At 35.2% G+C, this 21,119-nt stretch overlaps 1 protein-coding gene across 1 annotated transcript in view; it reads right to left on the bottom strand.

Annotated features, from left to right (window-relative positions):
* LOC121030036 (protein eyes shut homolog) overlaps positions 1-21,119 on the bottom strand; it is a 482,117-nt gene that overhangs the window by 243,012 nt on the left and 217,986 nt on the right. Inside the window, exon 8 of the mRNA XM_040474598.1 lies at positions 11,592-11,737. Within this exon, the coding sequence (XP_040330532.1) occupies positions 11,592-11,737 (146 nt within the window). The remainder of the gene's footprint in view (positions 1-11,591; positions 11,738-21,119) is intronic.

Raw genomic sequence — 21,119 nt, forward strand, 5'->3', positions numbered from 1 at the left:
GCCATTTCTCTCTCCCATCCCCCAGCCGAAATTCCAAAGGGAACCAGTTCCCCTTACCAAACTTGCCTGCACCACACAAATGCTCAAAGCTGTGCTTCTGTGGATCCACCCCTCTGATGGGCCTGCCTCCCTCCTGGTGCTGCAGGGCCCCTCCCTCAGGGGACCACCTAAGGCAAAGCTACCTCCCCTGGCCCTCCTGCCCCTGTGCACCTTGCAGATCCACCCCAGCTAATTCGCCCTTGGCCAGATCCCATCAAAGCAGCACCACAAGCCTGGAAGTGTGCAAGTAGACCAGACAGGGACCACACCACTCCACAGTGAGTTCTGCCTCTGCAAGAGGGGAAATAAGGTACACACCAGCCTGACTGCGGCCCCAGCAGTGGGGGCAGACATTTGGTCTGACTGCGGCCCTGCCCACCAACACAAGTTACTCCAGACAGCACAGGGGAAGTGCCCTCCAGTTTGAGGCTACTGCAGGGACTACCCAAAATGAGGAAATGGAAAATTATCTTCAGAAGAAACTCCAGGAAGTAGCAACAGCTAACGAATTGATCAAAACCGATTTAAGCAATATAATGTAACAAGAATTTAGAATAATAGTCATAAAATTAATCGCTGGGCTTGAAAAAGGTATAGAGGACAGCAGACAATCTATTGCTACAGATATCAAGGGACTAAGAAATAGTCATGAGAAGCTAAAAAATGCTATAAATGAGGTGCAAAATGAGGAGCTAAAAATGCTATAAATGAGGTGCAAAATAAAATGGAGGCGTCTACAGTGCAGATTGAAGAGGCAAAAGAGAGAATAGGTGAATTAGAAGATAAAATTATGGAAAAAGAGGAAGCTGAAAACACAGAGAGAAAAAAATCCAGGAGTACTAGGGGAGAATTAGAGAACTAAGTGATGCAATCAAACAGAACAATATCTGTATCACCAGAATTCCAGAAGAAGAAGAGAGAGAGAAAGGGGCTGAAGGTGTACTTGAACAAATCATAGCTGAGAACTTCCCTGATCTGGGGAAAGAAATAGGCGTTGAAATCCAAGAGGCAAAGAGAACTCCCTTCAGACGTAACTTGAATCAATCTTCTGCACAACATATCACAGTGAAACTGGCAAAACACAAGGATAAAGTGAGAATTTTGAAACAGGTAGGGATAAATGGGCCTTAACATACGAAGGTAGACACAAAAGTGTAGTAGCAGACCTATCTACTGAAACTTGGCAGGCCAGAAAGGAGTGGCAGGAAATCTTCAATGTGATGAACAGAAAAAATATGCAGCCAAGAATCCTTTAGCCAGCAAGTCTGTCATTCAGAATACAAGGAGAGATAAAGGTTTTCCCAAACAAACAAAAACTGAAGGAATTCATCACCACTAAACCAGCCCTACAAGAGGTCCTAAGGGGGATTCTGTGAGTGAAATGTTGCAAGGACCACAAAATACCAGAGACACCACTACAAGCATGAAACTTACAGATATCACAATGACTCTAAACCCATATCTTTCTATAATAACACTGAATGTAAATGGACTCAATGCTCCAACCAAAAGACGTAGGGTATCAGAATGGATAAAAAAACAAGACCCATCTATTAGCCATCTACAAGACACTCATTTTAGACCTGAGGACACTTAGGATTGAAAGTGAGGGGATGGAGAACTATCTATCATACTAGTGAAAGTCAAAAGAAAGCTGGAGTAGCCATACTTGTATCAGACAAACTAGACTTTAAATTAAAGGGTAACAAGAGATGAAGAAGGGCATTATATAATAATTACAGGGTCAATCCATCAGGAAGAGCTAACAATTATAAATGTCTATGCGCTGAATATGGGTTCCCCCGAATATATAAAACAATTACAAACATAAGCAACCTTATTGATAAGAATACGGTAATTACAGGAGACTGTAATACCCCTCTTACAACAATGGATAGATCATCTAGACATAGGATCAATAAAGAAATAAGGGCCCTGAATGATACATTGGATCAGATGGACTTGACTGATATATTTAGAGCTCTGCATCCCAAAGCAACAGAATAGACTTTCTTCTCGAGTGCACATGGAACCTTCTCCAAGATAGATCACATAGTGGGTCACAAAACAGCCCTTCATAAGTATAACAGAATTGAGATCATACCATGCACACTTTCAGACCACAATGCTATGAAAATTGAAATCAACCACAGGAAAAAGTCTGGAAAACTTCCAAAAGCATGGAGGTTAAAGAACACCCTACTAAAGAATGAATGGGTTGGGGCGCCTGGGTGGCGCAGTCGGTTAAGCGTCCGACCTCAGCCAGGTCACGATCTCGCGGTCCGTGAGTTCGAGCCCCGCGTCAGGCTCTGGGCTGATGGCTCAGAGCCTGGAGCCTGTTTCCGATTCTGTGTCTCCCTCTCTCTCTGCCCCTCCCCCGTTCATGCTCTGTCTCTGTCTGTCCCAAAAATAAACGTTGAAAAAAAATTAAAAAAAAAAAAAGAATGAATGGGTCAAACAGGCAATTAGAGAAGAAATTTAAAAATATATGGAAAGGAATGAAAATGAAAACACAACCATCCAAATGCTTTGGGATGCAGGGAAGGCAGTCCTGAGAAGAAAATACATTGCAATCCAGGCCTATCTCAAGAAACAAGAAAAATCCCAAATACAAAATCTAACAGCACATCTAAAGGAAATAGAAGCAGAACACCAAAGACACCCCAAACCCAGCAGAAGAAGAGAAATAATAAAGATCAGAGCAGAAATAATATAGAATCTAAAAAAAAAACAGTGGAGGATATCAATGAAACCAGGAGTTGGTTTTATGAAAAAATAAAATTAAGAAACCTCTAGCCAGGCTTCTCAAAAAGAAAAGGGAGAGGACCCAAATAGATAAAATCATGAATGAAAATGGAATTATTAAAACCAATCCCTCATAAATACAAGCAATCATCAGGGAAAACTATGAAAAATTATATGCCAACCAACTGGACAACCTGGAAGAAATGGACAAATTCCTAAGCACAAAAGTATGGCCAATTAAACTTTGGCAAAGCAGGAAAGAATATCCAATGAAAAAAGACAGCCTCTTTAACAAATGGTGCTGGGAGAACTAGAAAGCAACATGCAGAAGATTGAAACTAGACCACTTTCTCACACCATTCACAAAAATAAACTCAAAATGGATAAAGGACCTGAATGTAAGACAGGAAACCATCAAAACCCTAGAGGAGAAAGCAGGAAAAGACCTCTCTGACCTCAGCCACAGCAATTTCTTATTTGACACATCTCCAAAGGCAAGGGAATTAAAAGCAAAAATGAACTATTGGGATCTCATGATGATAAAAAGCTTCTGCACAGCAAAGGAAACAATCAACAAAATTAAAAGGCAACCAACGGAATGGGAAAAGATATTTGCAAATGACATATCAGACAAAGGGCTAGTATCCAAAATCTATAAAGAGCTCACCAAACTCCACACCCGAAAAACAAGTAATCCATTGAAGAAATGGGCAGAAAAGATGAATAGACACTTTTGTATAGAAGACATCCGGATGGCCAACAGGCACATGAAAAGATGCTCAATGTCACCCCTCATCCGGGAAATACAAATCAAAACCACACTCGGATATCACCTCACGCCGGTCAGAGTGGCTAAAATGAAGAAAACAGGAGACTATAGAATGCTGGAGAGGATGTGGAGAAATGGGAACTCTCTTGCACTGTTGGTGGGAATGCAAATTGATGCAGCCACTCTGGAAAACAGTGTGGAAGTTCCTCAAAAAATTAAAAATAGATCTACCCTATGACCCAGCAATAGCACTGCTTGGAATTTACCCAAGGGATACAGGAGTACTGATGCATAGGGGCACTTGCACCCCAATGTTTATAGCAGCACTCTCAACAATAGCCAAATTATGGAAAGAGCCTAAATGTCCATCGACTGATGAATGGACAAAGAAATTGTGGTTTATATACACAATGGAATACTATGTGGCAATGAGAAAGAATGAAATATGGCCTTTTGTAGCAACATGGATGGAACTGGAGAGTGTTATGCCTAATGAAATAAGTCATACAGAGAAAGACAGATACCATGTTTTCACTCTTATGTGGATCCTAAGAAACCTAACACAAGACCATGGGGGAGGGGAAGGGAAAAGAAAAAAAAGAAAGAGAGGGAGGGAGACAAACCATAAAAGACTCTTAAAAACTGAAAATAAACTGAGGGTTGATGGGGGGTGGGAGGAGGGGAAAGTGGGTGATGGGCATTGAGGAGGTCACCTGTTGGGATGAGCACTGGTTGCTGTATGGAAACCAATATGACAATAAATTTCATATTTAAAAAAAAAGCTGATGAAGAGCAAAAAACAAACAAACAAAAAAAAAACCTGTTGAGATGAGACCACTTCTTCAAAAATTTTGGCATATTATTAATAAAAATAATTTTTCACTAAAAATAAATAAACATTTAAAAAGAGAGAAATTAGTATTAGTTTAACAGAGATATAAAAGATGAGAAAGAGGTAAATATTACCATTTACATGCTAGTAGTAGTGACAGTATGGAGGGAATAATTTATGTTACAGACAGTAATTGCAGGATGAATATCCTTTAATAGTGAGTGATAAAGGACAGAATCAAATTGCCGGGGGAAGGGTTAATTTTGGACAGGAATGGAGAAAAATGGAAAAATATAGTGTATGAGTGAAAATTCACACAGAATGGCAGTTTGTGAGTTGGAGCCCCATGTCCGGCTCTGTGCTGACAGCTCAGAGCCTGGAGCCTGCTTCAGATTCTTTGTCTCCCTCTCTCTGCCTTGCTCGCACTCTGTCACTCTCTCTGTCTCTCAAAAATAAATAAACATCAAAAAAAATCTTTTCTGATCACTTGTATTTTATCAGGAATATGAGACAGAGTTATAAGTTGAAATTTAACTAGAGGAAGGGTGATGGGTATTTAAAAAGAGAAGAGAGAACTAGAAATAATAGGTAGGATACTGGGAAACTGAATTGATTAGAGATAAGGCACATTGTCATGCTACACCCAGGGCTTCCTTAAGGTCCACACTTTAGAAGGGAAGAACACTAAGTGTGTGTGTGTGTGTTTCTCCTGGCCTATACAATCCATGTGAGTGAAAAATATATGGAAAGTTGGGATTAACATCAGAGGTGAGGTTTTTTAATGTGAGTATTATGGAATGGGAGAGAGGTAGGATAATGGAAGTAAGTGAAGCAGTGATTATAACTGTGAGCCATAGAATTTAGACTGGGACAGGGGAGATTAGGACTTGGTGGAGGAAGTGGCAAACATGGTCTGGAAGTGGTCTTAATGAGCAAGATTTCTTGAAAGACTCGTGAGTTTCCCACTTACTACTTCAGCTAGGTTATGCCAACCTCTTATCCAATACTTTGCTCCTTTCCTCCAATGACTTCTGTCCTCTTTTTTTTTTTAATGTTTATTTATTTATTTTATTACTTCTAAAAAAATTTTTTAATGTTTATTTATTTTTGAGACAGAGAGAGACACAGCATGAACGGGGGAGGGTCAGAGAGAGGGAGACACAGAATCTGAAACAGGCTCCAGGCTCTGAGTGGTCAGCACAGAGCCCGACGCGGGGCTCGAACTCACGGACTACGAGATTATGACCTGAGCTGAAATTGGACACTTAACCGACTGAGCCACCCAGGCGCCCCAATGTTTATTTATTTTTGAGAGACAGAGAGAGACAGGGTTATGAGCTGTCAGCACAGAGCCCGAGGCGGTGTTCAAACTCATGAGCCCCGAAATCATTACCTGAGCCAAAGTCTGACGCTCAACTGACTGAACCACCCAGGAGTCCTATTCTGTCCTCTTTTTGTACCACTTTGCCTTGTGCTAGAGACCTTATTGGTCTGTTTATTTTCCCAAAGTTCCACTAACACACAATTTTTACATTATATATTCACTAGAGATTTGAAGTAATAATTTTAAGCAATTAGGAAAAAAAAAGTTGACTATTAAACATTGTTCTCCTAAAAATGTGTTGGCTGTTTCTAACAAACAGACCTATCTAACTGGCTCTAAGATTCTGGCTTATCAAAATCGTGTCATCTTTCCCTGCTAATAATCCCTATCTGTATCTCCATTTTCTTTACCTGCCTTTCCAGGAAAGCCAGTGAAAGGGAAAATCCCATCAGTAATGACATTTCAGATTTTTTCAATAAAATATGTGGTATTTATGTTCACACACAGTACAAAAGTCCCCAGCTGAGCACTTTTCATTCACTCAGAATATTCAATTAACATTTTACTGGTTCTCTCTGAGATATTAGCTGATACTCAGGGAGTATCTGATTTTAAAAACACATAAACACACACACCTCTAAATAAAGAGATACATGGAAAAAAAGAAAACATACACAGAGGAAAAAAATGAAATTTGCAAGTTAAGATAATGCAAAGGATAAAATAATTGAAACCCTATACATACTATTATAGAGAAAAGAGAATACTTCTTAGCAACAAAAATTACAGGATGACCTAAAAACATTACACAAGAAGAAAGCTTTTGGAAATTAAAAGTGAGAGGCAAATGATTTTAACAATATAATAAAGGCATTGGAAAATATGTCTATCAAAATCAGTAAAAATAAAATGAAAATAAAAAAGGAAAACTGATATAGTTATAATATTATAGTAATATTAATAATAATATTAATTCCTAATAAGATTTTAGATATAACCATTTTGGGAGAAAGTAGTGGGAAAAACATGTATAAATTGGTGAATAGAAATGGTGATAACACAGCAAAATCTTTATTTTCTATAGGAAAAACTATTTAGATAATGTAAAAAATTGGAAAAAAAATAAAGGAATAGTAGTATAAATATACTATATAGAAATATGCAAGTAAGGCTGCCTGGGTGGCTCAGTTGGTTTAGATTCTGGCTCTTGATTTTGGCCCAGGTCATGGTTTCACGGTTCATGATCAAGCCCCTAGTTGGGCTCTGAGCTGACAGCATGGAGACAGATTAGGATTCTCTCTTCCTCTCCCTCTGTCCCTCCCTCACTTGCATGTGTGTGCTCTCTCACTCTCTCAAAATAAATAAATAAAGTAACAAAAAGGACATATGAAAGTAAAAATCATAAGAAATATTTTAAGATAAAAATAATCTTTTAATGTTTGTTTATTTTTAAGAGTGAGATAGAGTGGGAGCAGAGGAGGGGCAGAGAGAGAGGGAGACATAATATGAAGCAGGCTTCAGGTTCTGGGCTGTCAGCACGGAACCCATGTGGGGCTCAAACTCACGAACCCCCCGAGATCATGACCTGAGCTGAGGTCGACGATTAAGTGACTGAGCCACCCAGGTGCCCCAAAACCAGAAGAAATATTTTAAAATACTGAAAGAAGTTGCTTCTGAGCACAGGTTTGTTATATTTTCTATATTTGCCCAAAATATCATCGCCCCACTCCTCACCCTACTTTAGGTTAAATCATTGCTAAGACAGGGTTCACATTACACACAGGTATGGAAATGAAAGCATTCTGAGAAATATGCAAATCTTTGAAAATTTAAAATTAGATTAGTCCTTGTGCAGTTCCTATTTTTTTTCCTAGTTCACAGACACTAGCTAGACTGCCAACTACAACTAAAATTTTAAGTGTTTCTCTTACTTGATTTGTGATGTGATAATGATTTTTTAAATATAATTTTATATATACACACTATGAATATTCTAATATCCTCTTGAAATATAAAAACTTCTTTGTTGTTTTAACTTTCTTCCCTTAATGGTCCAGTTATATAAAAATCTAAAAACCTGTTATTAGAGAAATATTCTCATCTTTATAGGTTATTAAGTGTACTTTTGGTTCTTGATGTCTTACTCTCTCTCAATCTACCACTTTATCTATACAATATGGATGTGTGTACCAAATGGTATGTCAATCTTAAATAAAATCAGTCTTTCCATGGCCTTCCCTAACTGCTGTGTTTAAATTTGCCTCCACAACTCCTAACCTTATTCCAGCCCCGTGTAATTTTCCTACACAATCTTTCACCATAGCAATTAATATCATTTGGGGTATATCAGGTTATAATCTCTCTCAGATATATCTCTATTAGGGAGAGAGTAAATGTGAATGATTTCTTTTTATGGTCATAGCTATCTAGTAGAAGTCTGAGAATTTAATCCTCCCACCCTTCCAGGAAGCCATGTAGCAAGCTGCCAGTCTCTGACACACCTGGCCTGAAATGACAGCTAAATCATCTCAGAAATGACTGTGCCTAACAGAGACACTTGGACTACCCCCAATTACTCCATAGTAAATTCATCTGAGGGCTCGTACTAATCCATCGAACCAGGTATGAAAATCCACTTTTACAATGGCAAGTAAGCTGGGTATTTGTAACTTTCCAATAAATCTTGAAATTAAGAAGAAAGCTCATTTCTTTTCATATGAGAAGCCTACAATAATTAACCCCAACACAAGCATAATTTCCTGAGTTTGACATTTAAATTTTCCTTGGAAAAGAGGCCGAACAAATTCAGATTTAGAGATTGAATGGAAGCCCAAGGAATCATAAGTGGCCTTCCCACTAACCAATTACGTGGTGTATGCCTTGTTGATGTATATTTATGAGAGCATCATTCCAGAACAGCTTGAGTCCCCAAAGTAAAAGTAAATAAAAAGTGTTTCAGAACCCAATGAATCAGTGAGAGGGAGTTAAATAATTTTTCCTCAAAGATAGAAAGGGAACATAGTTTGATTAATCAATGATTAGTTGAGTGGTAACCTTAATATTTGTATATTATTAATATTCATGCATAATATGCTACATATAGGCATGTCTCACCATCTCTACTATGATCTAATCTATCACTTAAACTATAGCTGACCCTTGAACAGCATGGTTTTAAAATGCATGGGTACACTTATGCATGGATATTAAAAAAAAAGTACAGTATTATAAGTGTATTTTCTTTTTGATTTTCTTGATAATTTTCTTTTCTCTGGCTTACTTTATTGTAAAAATACAGTATATAATGCATGTGATATACAAAATGCGTGTTAACCAACAATTTATGTTATTGGGAAGACTTCCAGTCAACAGTAGGCTATTAGGAATGTTTTGGGAGAGTCAAAAATTATACATGGATTGTTGACTGCATGGGGGTTGGTGCCCCTAACCCTTGTTCAAGGTCAACTGTAATTCCAAAGCCTTCTGATTTGTCTCTCTGCTTCTATTGAAACTCTGCAGTCTATTCTCCACATAGGAGTCAGAGTTATTTTTTAAGTATGTGAGAAAAAACTTTTATTTTAAATCTCTCTCCCCCCTCAAGCTACTGCCCCATTTCTCGCTTCCATCTTAAAAAGTGCAAACCTTCCTTTAATAAATTTTGTATGTTCACTCTCAGCAATCTAATTTTCTCACATTATCTCTTAAATCCACTTCAATAGACTTTTGCACCCTCCACTCCAACCAAACTGCTTCCTTGATAATGTCACCAATGACATTTCCACTGCTTCTCCAATGCTCAGTACTTAGTCCTTATTTTATGTGACCTAATAGTAACATTCGACAATGTTGATCATTTTCTCTACTTGAAAGAATTTACATGGCTTTCTGCACTTCGTCTTCCTTTGCTTTTCTTCCTGTATCTTTGACTTCTCTTTTCAATTTCCTGTATTGATTCTTCTTCCTCTCATGGACTACTAAATATTACAGTGCTCCTGGGCTCAGTCCTTAGTCCTCTTCTCCTCTTCTCTCATTCACTTTTGTGTGATCTTACCTAGTATTATAGTTGTATCTGAAGACTCTCACAATTTATATTTTCATTCTAGACTATCTCATACAGCTGACTGTGTACTCAACTTCTCCACTGTGGTGTCTAATTGGCAAATCAATCTTATTTTGTTGTTGTTGTTGTTGTTGTTGTTGTTGTTGTTGTTTTGTTTGCTTGTTTGGTTTTTTGGAGAGAGAAAGAGCACACATGCATGAGCAGGGAAAGGGGCAGGTGGGGGGAGAGAGGTAGAGAGGGAGAGGGAGAGAGAGAGAGAGAGAAGGAGAGAGAGAGAGAGAGAGAAGGAGAGAGAGAGAGAGAGAGAGAGAGAGAGAGAGAGAGAGAGAGAGAGAGAGAGAGAGAGAGAATCTCAAGCAGTCTCCACTCCCTGTGTGGACCCTATACAGGGCTTGATCTCAAGACCCTGGGATCATCACCTGAGCCAAAATCAAGAGTGGGATGCTCAACCCGCTGAGCCACCCAGGTGCCCCCAATATTAAATTTTGAAACAACACTGAGCACATCAGCTTTCAATAAAAATAGAGAGGTTGTGAAAAAAATGCTAAACCTTCAAATTTTACAATGAATTTAAAATATCAGAACAATGTGTTACATCAATAATTTTACAAAATGTGTTTCTCACTCACATTGAACTCAGTGTGTCATTTCTTATTTCAACACTGTTACAAGCAGTAAGCAGCAGAAAACAATGGCATGGCAAATGATATTGCTGGGTGGTATCTATGGTCCCAAATAAAAATTCTAATAATTTGGGATTTGATGAGTGACATGGCATTTAGAAAGGATCCTATTTTATAGTCAAAATTTAATGCCTCTTCCTTATGTAATAAAATTTGTAGATATGAATTTAAGCCTTTTTTTTAAATTTAAGCAGAAACTTCTGTGCATATAACAATTGTTACCAATGTAACCTTCTCTGACGCCATCAGGATTCCTTAGGAAAGTACCTGTGTATTCTTTGCTCATGTCACTTAACTTTTTCTTGCCTTTTGATCACTTATCCAATAGAAATACCTCTAATTTTTTTTATCAGTTTGCTTTCCAATCTTATTTCTATTTTTCTAGTGTATTTTATGCCTGAGAGAATAGAATGTAATATTAGATACGCTTAATTAGTTTCCCTCAGGAAAGGAACCCAAGAGATCCCAGTGGTATAAAAATCAGACATTAATAAATTGGAACTTGAGATTTCAATACATTTTTTCTGGATTCACATAATTAATATTGGTAATAAAAATAATATAGCTTTTTGTATTTCATAAAGTTTCTCAGCCAAAGTTTAGAAGGCTAATATGTTTTTCTTTCCTTAGTTCCTTGATGACTGTTGTCTTTATATTTGGATAGCATTTGTGTTGTGGAATAATTGATATTAAGACAAATCATATTTTTCTGCTAGAAGGTTAAGTTCACAATGGTTCCTTGATTTCTGGCATATAAGTATATTTAAAAGAGCTACCCTTACTATATTTTTAGATGACATTTGTGTAATTGATATGATAGTATTATTTCTTAGTTTATTCATACACTGATACTTCTCTGTATTATAAAAATAGAAATATAATTCAGATACATCTCAATTCAAAAATCATAAATGTGTAAAATACCTTGAAATATTATTCATATATTTCTTAGTTGATAGCAAATGATACACTAAAAAGCATAATTTTTGTTTTTACTGATTTCTTTTACTGAAGTCTCTTGCACTTCCTGTGCTACCTGCATGTGTCAGGTTGATTCAGGTTTTGGAGAATAAATATAAGATTGCCAATTTTTTACAGATAGCCATATGTTGATACAGACAGGGCAGATAGAGGTTTACCTGTATAACCAGGAGCACAGAGGCAGTTGTATCCACCAGTTCTGCTGACACAATCTTCTCCATCTAGACAAGGTGAGATTTCACATTCATTCATATCCAATTCACAGAGAGATCCATGGTAACCTGGCTCACAAATGCACATAATTCTAGAGAAAAGCAGGAAAATGAGAAGTTGTATGTAATAAGAAAAAGCATTTCATATATACATAATGTATATGTATATTTTAAATTTTAACCTTTTAATTTAAATAAGTGGTAGTATTTTCTTTTCATTTTTTTTCCTCTGGAGAAAATACAAATTACCTTATTGGTTCACACCCTGGGAAGTTCCTCAAGTGAAATTCGAAACTGGTCCCCACAGATTCAAAGCAAGGAGAACCAGAAGAAGGAGGCAAACCACTCCAAATTGGTGGGGGACAGGTTTAATATGCAAGGGAACTTACATTCCAGGCATGTCTTGGGCATCCACAAGACAAGAAGATCTTCACACACTCTCCCCAAATCTTAAAAGTTTATATAAAAGCATTAATGAGGTTGTCATGTATCAAGTCCAGATGGTCTCAATAATGCATTACTCTCTCAAAACTTTGTCTAGTGGACAGAACATACATGCCAAGGACAAGCAGAAGAAGTGAGTTGCTTCCTAATTGCCGGGATCCAGTTTTCAGGTCAACACAAGGTCATATCGTCTCAATGACTTCCTTCAACAAACTTCTAGATATACTTCCCCTTAAATGTTCTTTATGTGGGGAATTTTTTTAAAAAAATGAATGTATTGGGGAAAATAATTAATAAAACTTTGATAAATACTATTGAGCTTAATTCTGTACTGTATTCATTTTATAATTTATAATCATAAAACTTTATCCTATGTTAACAACTGGGTATTATTCTGCCCATTTATTGAATAATATTTTTGATATGGAAGCACTCTGGCTAAATTTAAAAAATCATTTTAGTAAAAACAATCTCATTACTGCTTAATTCAATGGAGAGATGTTGAAGAAATTGGATGCATTTCAATGATTAGATGCCAGGTTCAAAGTATCATGCATTTAATAGAGGAAGGGTCTTTCAAAAGCCTTGCCATTGAGAATGGTTATAACTATATGTGGCAGAGTCACCCTGAATTTATTTTTAGTCTATTTCCAGATATTGTGCTGAACATATGTTTGTTTCAATATTTAGTCAATCTGTATCTATTTGCCAGATGATAGAAGACCAATTCTCCTGAAATGGAATTGTGACTAGTTTTAGTCTTGTGTGTGTGTGTGTGTGTGTGTGTGTGTGTGTGTGTATATGATAAACCAATAAATAATGTTAAGAGAAAGCAATAATTTAATCTTTTAACTTGTATATTCATAGAGAAAAACATTCACGAGAACATGAATAATTTCCATAGATAAAATTAAATTGAGAGAAAAATACACTTAGAAAAACAAGCTGTATATAGTTTTTCTTTTTCTTTCTCCTTTTGTAGAAGTCTAGATAAAAGTGCTTTCCCAAGTTTTCTTGTAATGTTTTTGAAACAGATTTTTATTCTGATTTTTCAAGGGAACTCTTCCTAATTAACTTGTTTCAACATAATTGTAATTACAAAAACAACCACCAGAAATTTAACATGCCTATGCTCCTCTTTTGCTCATTCATCATATGTTAACTAATTGAGTGTCAGACACTAGTCATGTACCCAGATCCAAGTGCTTGGATAAGGCTTGGGCTTATTTTTTAAATTCTCATAGAGAAGTTAGGAGCAGTGATATGTAAACATTACAGGAAATACATGCCAATAGAGAAAAGTGTGAAGTCCTATAAAAACAGAGCTGTTAGAGAAGGTGACAGGAAAGGTTTTACTGTTTAGTCAATAAAGAGTGGAGTTTTTTACCAGTTGGACAGAAGGCATTAAAATTCCATGTGCAATGTCATGATTGTGTAAAAAAGATTTGTATTTCTCAAGAGCACTCCATGTAACTAAGATTTTGACCAAAATCACTTTTTAGAGTGATCCAATTACTATGACTCTTGCATTTGTGTTCAAATAGAAAAAAATTTTTTCATCAAATATTTTGCTCAATATAGTCCAGAAGATGTAATGAATCTTTTAAATACTTTACTAAAATCAAGATATGTTCATTAATTATACTCTCATTGATTGCTGTCGTGTGCTCCCAGTGAATCAATGATGATTCCGAGGGATCACAGAGTAGGTAGAAGTTTGACAGTGTTTTCAGTTGTAGCAGTAAAAGGTACATCTGGGAAATAATTTTTTCACACTGATAGATTTGAAAATGGTGTATTAAAACAAAATGTATCAGATAATGACTTTGAACTCAATTTATACATCTGTTGCAAGTATTTAGGACAGTTATATCATACTTCCAGAAATTACTGAAACTATTCCTTACTCTAGAAGAATGAATATTAGAAAAATATTTTCAGACATCTTTCCTGTCAGTGATGGACTTTTAATAATTATCACTGATTTTCTCAATCTATTATAAACATTTATTCATTAAATTTACAGAATTCTCTCACTCTGTGTGTATGTATATATGTGTTTCTCTTTTCCCCCTCTTTCTTTTTGAAAATCTGGAAATACCCATCCCTTGCCTTTTGCCACACGAATTTTATTTTCTGTGATTACAAAAAGGTTCCTGAATGGCTTCACTATCATGATCATGTACCCTAGAATCTGGAGATTTCAACCAACTTAAAATAGGAGATATTCTCCATTGATGCTTCTAAATTGAATCAGTTGTCTCTACACTCTTTGCCAAACAGTACTTTAAAAAAAATGTTTATTTTTTAATCTATTTTTGTTTGTTTATTTTTAAGAAAGAGAGCGTGAGCAGGGAGGTGCAGAAACACAGGGGACAGAGGATCTGAAATGGGGTCTGGGCTGACAGCAGGGATGTGGAGCTCGAATTTATGAACCATGAGACAGTGACCTGAACAGAAGTCATAAGCTTAGCTGACTGAGCCACCCAGGCGTCCCCCAATAGTGCTTTTCTAGCTCATTTATTTCACATTTACTAGATGACATTTGACTGTTAAGATGGGTTTTTCCTTTTCATTAATTACTTCATTCATTCATCCATCCATCCATCCATCCGTCCCTCCCTCCATCCATCCATTCATTCAATTATGGATTTGTATCTAAATGGAGTCAAGACTTTTTATTTTATTCAGTGGGTCAAATATATAACTATTTTTTATTTATTTGATGCTCACTTCGTCCAAGAGTTGGATAGTAAGTACCTCTTCAAGTTTTCTCTTCTATCCTTTTGACATCTCCATCATTCTTTGAACAGTTTCTTACTTTCTAACATAAGATATTCCAGGTTTATCTTATATGTTTCCTTTTCCAGATCTAGAATAAGCCATTTATTCTAGAAGTCCTAGAAACCAAGTTATTTAGAACCATGTTATTTAGAAACCATGTTATTTAGAAACCAAGATAATTTCTATGTGTATGTGTATTTATGTTTATGTATACATATAGTTATGTGTATATAACTATATGTACATACATATGGCACATATATGCCCATATTTATATTTATTGTTGTGTGTTCATATATATATATGTATATTATAAACACATACATATAAAAGTATGAGTTCATACTAATTTCCCAATTCTAATTTAACATAATAGGGTTCATTTTAGTCTAGCTGATTTCTGTATTTGCCGTTCTTTTTCTAACAATGAGAAACCTTGTTATTATTTTAAACATATTTACTTCCTCCATTAGTTAATGTGAAATACTTTTCATGTTCTTTGTCTTCTTTTTTTTTTTTTAATTTGTTTTTTCAACATTTATTTATTTTTTGGGACAGAGAGAGACAGAGCATGAACGGGGGAGGGGCAGAAAGAGGGAGACCCAGAATCGGAAACAGGCTCCAGGCTCTGAGCCATCAGCCCAGAGCCTGACGCGGGGCTCGAACTCACGGACCGCGAGATCGTGACCTGGCTGAAGTGGGACGCTTAACCGACTGCGCCACCCAGGCGCCCCTACGTTCTTTGTCTTCTTATATGGTGAAGATATGAGATTCTTTTTGGTTTTATTCTTTTGTTTGTATCATTTTGAGGAAGTATGAGAAGATTCAGATTTTCTCAACTACCTAGAATTCTCTTTTGCTCATTTTTCAAGTTTTGTTACCTTCTGAACTTTAGCTTCCTGGATTCTTTTATAGATTTTACTAAAAGTTATTCATTTATTATATAATAATAGGGCAAATTTCCATGAAAGTCAAATCTTTATTTCAGAATAGAGCATCTACCTTGAATCTCTGTGCCTACCTCGTCTTTTCCAGAAAAATTGAAACGTATACATGTACTCTCTCCCTTCCTTACCCCCCACCTCCTACCTCCTTCTGTCTTTTCCCTGCTCTTGCCCCCACACCTCCTCTCCCAAATAGGAGAGATAGGCAAAGTGTAGCACATTGCCAACTTGTTCTCCGCACCTACCTTGGCCCTTCAAATGAAACTGCATAAGGAGTGTCTGAAAGGAATGCCACCAGATTCCTCCTCCTATTGGCCTCCAGCTAAAATATACAATTATTCAGCTTTGGTGTATGTTTCCTTCCATCATTACTTGCTGAGACCCTCATCCCTACAGTATTCAGATCACATCTACCTAGGCTGAGAGGAAAAAATAAAAGTGAACCTTGATTTTTATTAATGTCTTAAGTGACTCAGTTAATCTTATGGTAGTATTGAATTATACATTAAAAGTCTCTAAAACATTTTATTCTTTTGAAGAAACCCTATTCTAACAACTTTTAAAACACAAATATGCATATATTAAAAATCTCCTGTCCCAAAGCAACAATTAAGGCCATGAAATTAATAACATATTTTTGATAACATGGAAATTTCTAACTTAAAGTCAAGGCTTTATTTCATAAGTTTAGTGGAATTAAGCTTAAATAGGTTGCCAAGGTATGGAACAATTTTTGCTCAAATTTCCTTTAATTTGATAGTGACCTTAAATTTTCCAGATAGGATTTCACCATACTTTTCCAAAACTAAAATGAATTTTAACAGGTGACTTCTAAAGAAAATTCAATACATTGAAAAAATGTAGAGGTAAAGAGCAGTAACTTCATTTTACATAAAGTGATATTGCCATAATGAAAGGAGAGGGAAAATGTAAGATAATCACATGGGCTTGTAGCTCTAAAATGTGTTCCTGCCTTAAATTCTTCCTTTATCTTGTTTTCATCTTATTTCAGATGAGAAACTAGTTAATAAGTAAAGAAATTGTTTTTATGTTTCTAGAAAGCTGAGATACTTTAAAACATAACGTTAAATTAAGTCATATTATGAGATCCAAAATATAGATTTTAATGAGTTTTAATTTTAAAATGCATTTGGGGGTGCCTGGGTGGCTCAGTCAGTTAACTGTACGACTTCGGCTCAGGTCATGATCTCACAGTCCGTAAGTTTGAGCCCCACATCGGGCTCTGTGCTGACAGCTCGGAGCCTGGAGCCTGCTTCAGATTCTGTGTCTGCCTCTCTCTCTCTGCCCTTCCCCTCTCAAGCTCTGTCTCTCGCTCTCTCTCAAAAAAATAAACATGAAAAATATTAAAAGAAAAATAAAATGCATTTCTAATATTAAGATTTAATATATATTTATTCTAATAGATCATTTTATAAAAAATAGAGTTCAAAGACAAAAATAAACTACAAAAACTGTTGCCGGTAAAACTTTATGATTAAAATGTGTTAGCCTTGGGGCGCCTGGGTGGCTCAGTTTGTTGAGTATCTGATTTTGGCTCCGGTCATGATCTCAGGGCTTGTGAGTTGGAGCCTTGCATTGGGCTCTGTCACTGCAGAGTCTGCTTCAGATCCTCTGTCCCCCTCTCTCTCTGCCCTTCCCCCGGCTTGTTCTCTCTCTCTCTCTCTCTCTCTCAAAAATAAATATTAAGAAAACTTAGCCTATGTCACAGCTATTAAAATTTTGAGAGAATTTATAATTCATTTTAAAGCAATTTATAGCTCTTTCTTGTAATTCTATATTGCATTCCTGACCATAGTTCATTGTAATTATTGACATTTCTTAATCTTAAAATGAACAAGCTATTTATATTTGTGACATGGGTAAGGATTATTATACTAAAATTTTATGACAAAAGTTAAATAAGTCTTTTAAATAATATTGTAAAATTTTAGTAAGTTTAATCTGTGTTATAATTTTTAATGAATAAAAGCATATTTAAGTATAAAAACATATATAATAAAAAATACAATGCTTGTAAAATTTGCACATGGAAAAACTATCAAATTTAATATTAATCTAAGAGAATAATAGACATGCACAGTTTACTTTTTGTTTTGTTTTAACTTAGCATCTTTAAGATACTTTACTTTAAGGTACTGTACATTCTGTGTATCTCAAGGAAAAGGAAGAAGAAAAAGTAAACCAACTTTTTTCTACCCAATATATTTGCTTAATGGAGTGATTACTTTTAAAATAGTCTTTATATGTCATTATAATTTTACCACACATGGGTGTGGAAACAATGGTGTGATGGAAAAATTTTCAGTAGATTATGTCATCTAGATTAATAACTGGTTTTTAGGCAACCAATTTATTGAATAATCTATTGATTTTTATCTCTTAAATATACATTAACCAGTCATTTTCAACTTTGTACAGCAAAGAATTGCTGAACTCATGAATATCACACACTGATTGGTCAAAATATTCTTGTTGATGACTTCTGTGTGATAATCACATAAGACATTTGGAAATTTTCCTTATTCCATATCCTTTGAATGGACAAAACACTGTTATAGTAATTGTTAGGGTGAATTCTTTCTTTAGCAGCCCATTTTCAGTAGCTAAATATTACTGTCAGTTATCTAAGTAAACTGATGACTGTGGCTTAAATAGACAATTCTAATGGATAACATATGTAATAAAGTCAGAAAATGTCAATTCTAATGTTCAGTTTGCAATAGTTTGTAGTTGAATTGGGGCTGTCATATCTCTAGGAATTCATCTTTAAATAATTCGTCATTAATTGTTGCAGGCCTCAGCTTCAATAATCAAAAGAGAGAATGGAACAGATTAAAAATATAGATGCAATAACAAAGTACATTATATAATAATTAATATTTTTAATTATTTGTGCCTCTATAGTTTAATTTCTACTAAACATACAATGATTGGTTTTAAATGACTTGTTATATTATTTCAAAAAAAATTAATGGTAAGTTAATATCAACATGCTAAAAAACACCAAAAGAAAGTCCTGTATCAAAAAACATATTCTTGGAAAACAGAATGTGATTACCTATTTTTCAGCTGTTGATGATTTTTTGTGTCTCTGAAAGATTTTAATGCATTGAAAATGGCCTTTATTATAACAATGTAAACAAAGCAATTTTCTGAGACTAGAATAATCAATCCCATATACCCATCATCTATATTTAACACATCTCAATCTTTTTCCAAGTTGCTGAATGATTTTAAGGAAAATGTATTTAATGTATATTTGAAAACCCTTTGGATACATCCCTATTCATTTTTCATTCCTTTCTACTGGGAAGAAATCACTATTCTTAGGTTGATATGCATTCTTCCAAATATGTTCTAAAATTTCACTAAATATTATATTAGTACCTCCAAAATAAAATATTTATGTATAAATCTAACAGTATATGTGCATGATTCATATGAGGAAAATTACAAAACTCTGATAAATGAAATCAAAGAAAAATTAAATGGAGAGATCCTACATGTTCATGCATAAGAAGACAATATTGTCAAGATGTTAGTTCTGCCCAACTTGATGTCTAGATTTGATGAAACCCCCATAAAAATTCAAGCAGGTTATTCTGTAGATATTAATAAAACAATTCTAACAATTATAGAGAGAAGCTAACGACTCAATGTTGAGGAGAACAAAGTTGAAGAACTGAAACTGCCTGACTTTAAGACTTATTATAAACCTATAGTAATCAAGATAGTGTGGTATTATCAAAAGAACAGAAAAATAGATCAATGGAACAGAATACAGAACTCAGAAATATACCTACATGACTATTGTGAACTAACCTTTGACAAAAGACAAAGGCAATTCAATGGAGAAAAGATGATTTTTTTTTCTTTCTTTTCAACATATGGTGTTGGAACAACTGGACATCCACACTGAAAATTTAAAAAAACTAGACACAGACCTTAAAATCCTTGTATAAGTTAACTCAAAATGGATCAAATACTCAATGAAAAATGCAAAATTATAAAAACTCAAATAAAGGACAAAATCTCAATGATCTTGGGTTTGGTTGTCTTTTAAATATGACAAAGAAAGAATTGATAATATGGGCTTAATTCAAATGAAAAAAAATGTATTCTGTGAAAGACAATGTCAGGAGAATAACAATAAAAGCCACAGACTGGAAGAAGATATTTGCAAAAGACATATCTAATAAAGGATTATTATCCAAAATATACAAATACTAAAAATTCAACAATAAGAAAAACAATCCAGATAAAACATGGGCCCATAATCTTAACAGATACCTCACCAAAGAAGACCTATTGATGTCAAATAAGCATATGAAAAGATGCTCCATATCATATGTCATGAGGGAAATGCAAATCAAAACAACAATAAAATACACTACACACCTTTTAGAATAGCCAAAATCCAGAACACTGACAATACCAAATCCTCATAAAAATATGAAGCAACAGGAACTCTCATTCACTAGTGATGGGAATGCAAAATAGTACAGCCAATTGAGAAAATGATTTGGCATTTTCTTACATAATATTTTACTAAATAATGTTATATACATATTCAGAGGAAAATCGCCTTGGGGTTCCAAATATTTCCTGTTTATTATATAATCATCTTTGAAGGATGCCTGTGAATAGAGGCCATGACACCTCCATTTCCTTTCTTACATTTCCAATTACTGGGAAGGGCCTTTGGAAAAAGATAATGGTACTAGGCAGTTCAACAGTAATCAGGTGGTCAAATGTCATATCCAGAAACCTCCAACATCTGTTTCATGTCAGGAAGAGGCTGTTTCAGGCAGTATATTGTATTGGCAGCAGTTTTTCCTATATATGAGACAAGCTTGAAGATTAAGATTTACAAAAACTCTTCAGCATTCTGCATATTGGTTGCCAGACTGCTCACCAATAGTAGTTGGCTACTTTCCATCAAGCTTTTTAGGATATTCTAAGTTTGATAAACACTTTGATTTTATCAGCTACATTGCAGAGTCAACATCAACTTTATAATCAATTTGGTTCTCTGTAAGTGAACTTACAATTTTTATGTTCATGAATCTACCACAGGGTTCTCTTTTAAACAGAGGGCATATTGTCTGACTTCTTCCTCTAACTCTTTTGAGATCTCATATTGGAACTTGGAAGAGTGGTCTTCAAAAGCCATAAAATTAATTGATGTGAAGCACCTTCATTTAGACTTGTAAGATCATTTTGATTCTACTATTCATTTCATTCATTTCATTCTCTCTGACTCAGAGCTGTCTCCTAAGTC

This window comes from Herpailurus yagouaroundi, unplaced genomic scaffold (assembly GCF_014898765.1).
Source record: "Herpailurus yagouaroundi ecotype Mexico unplaced genomic scaffold, PumYag 139, whole genome shotgun sequence".
NCBI classification, from domain to species: Eukaryota; Metazoa; Chordata; class Mammalia; order Carnivora; family Felidae; genus Herpailurus; species Herpailurus yagouaroundi.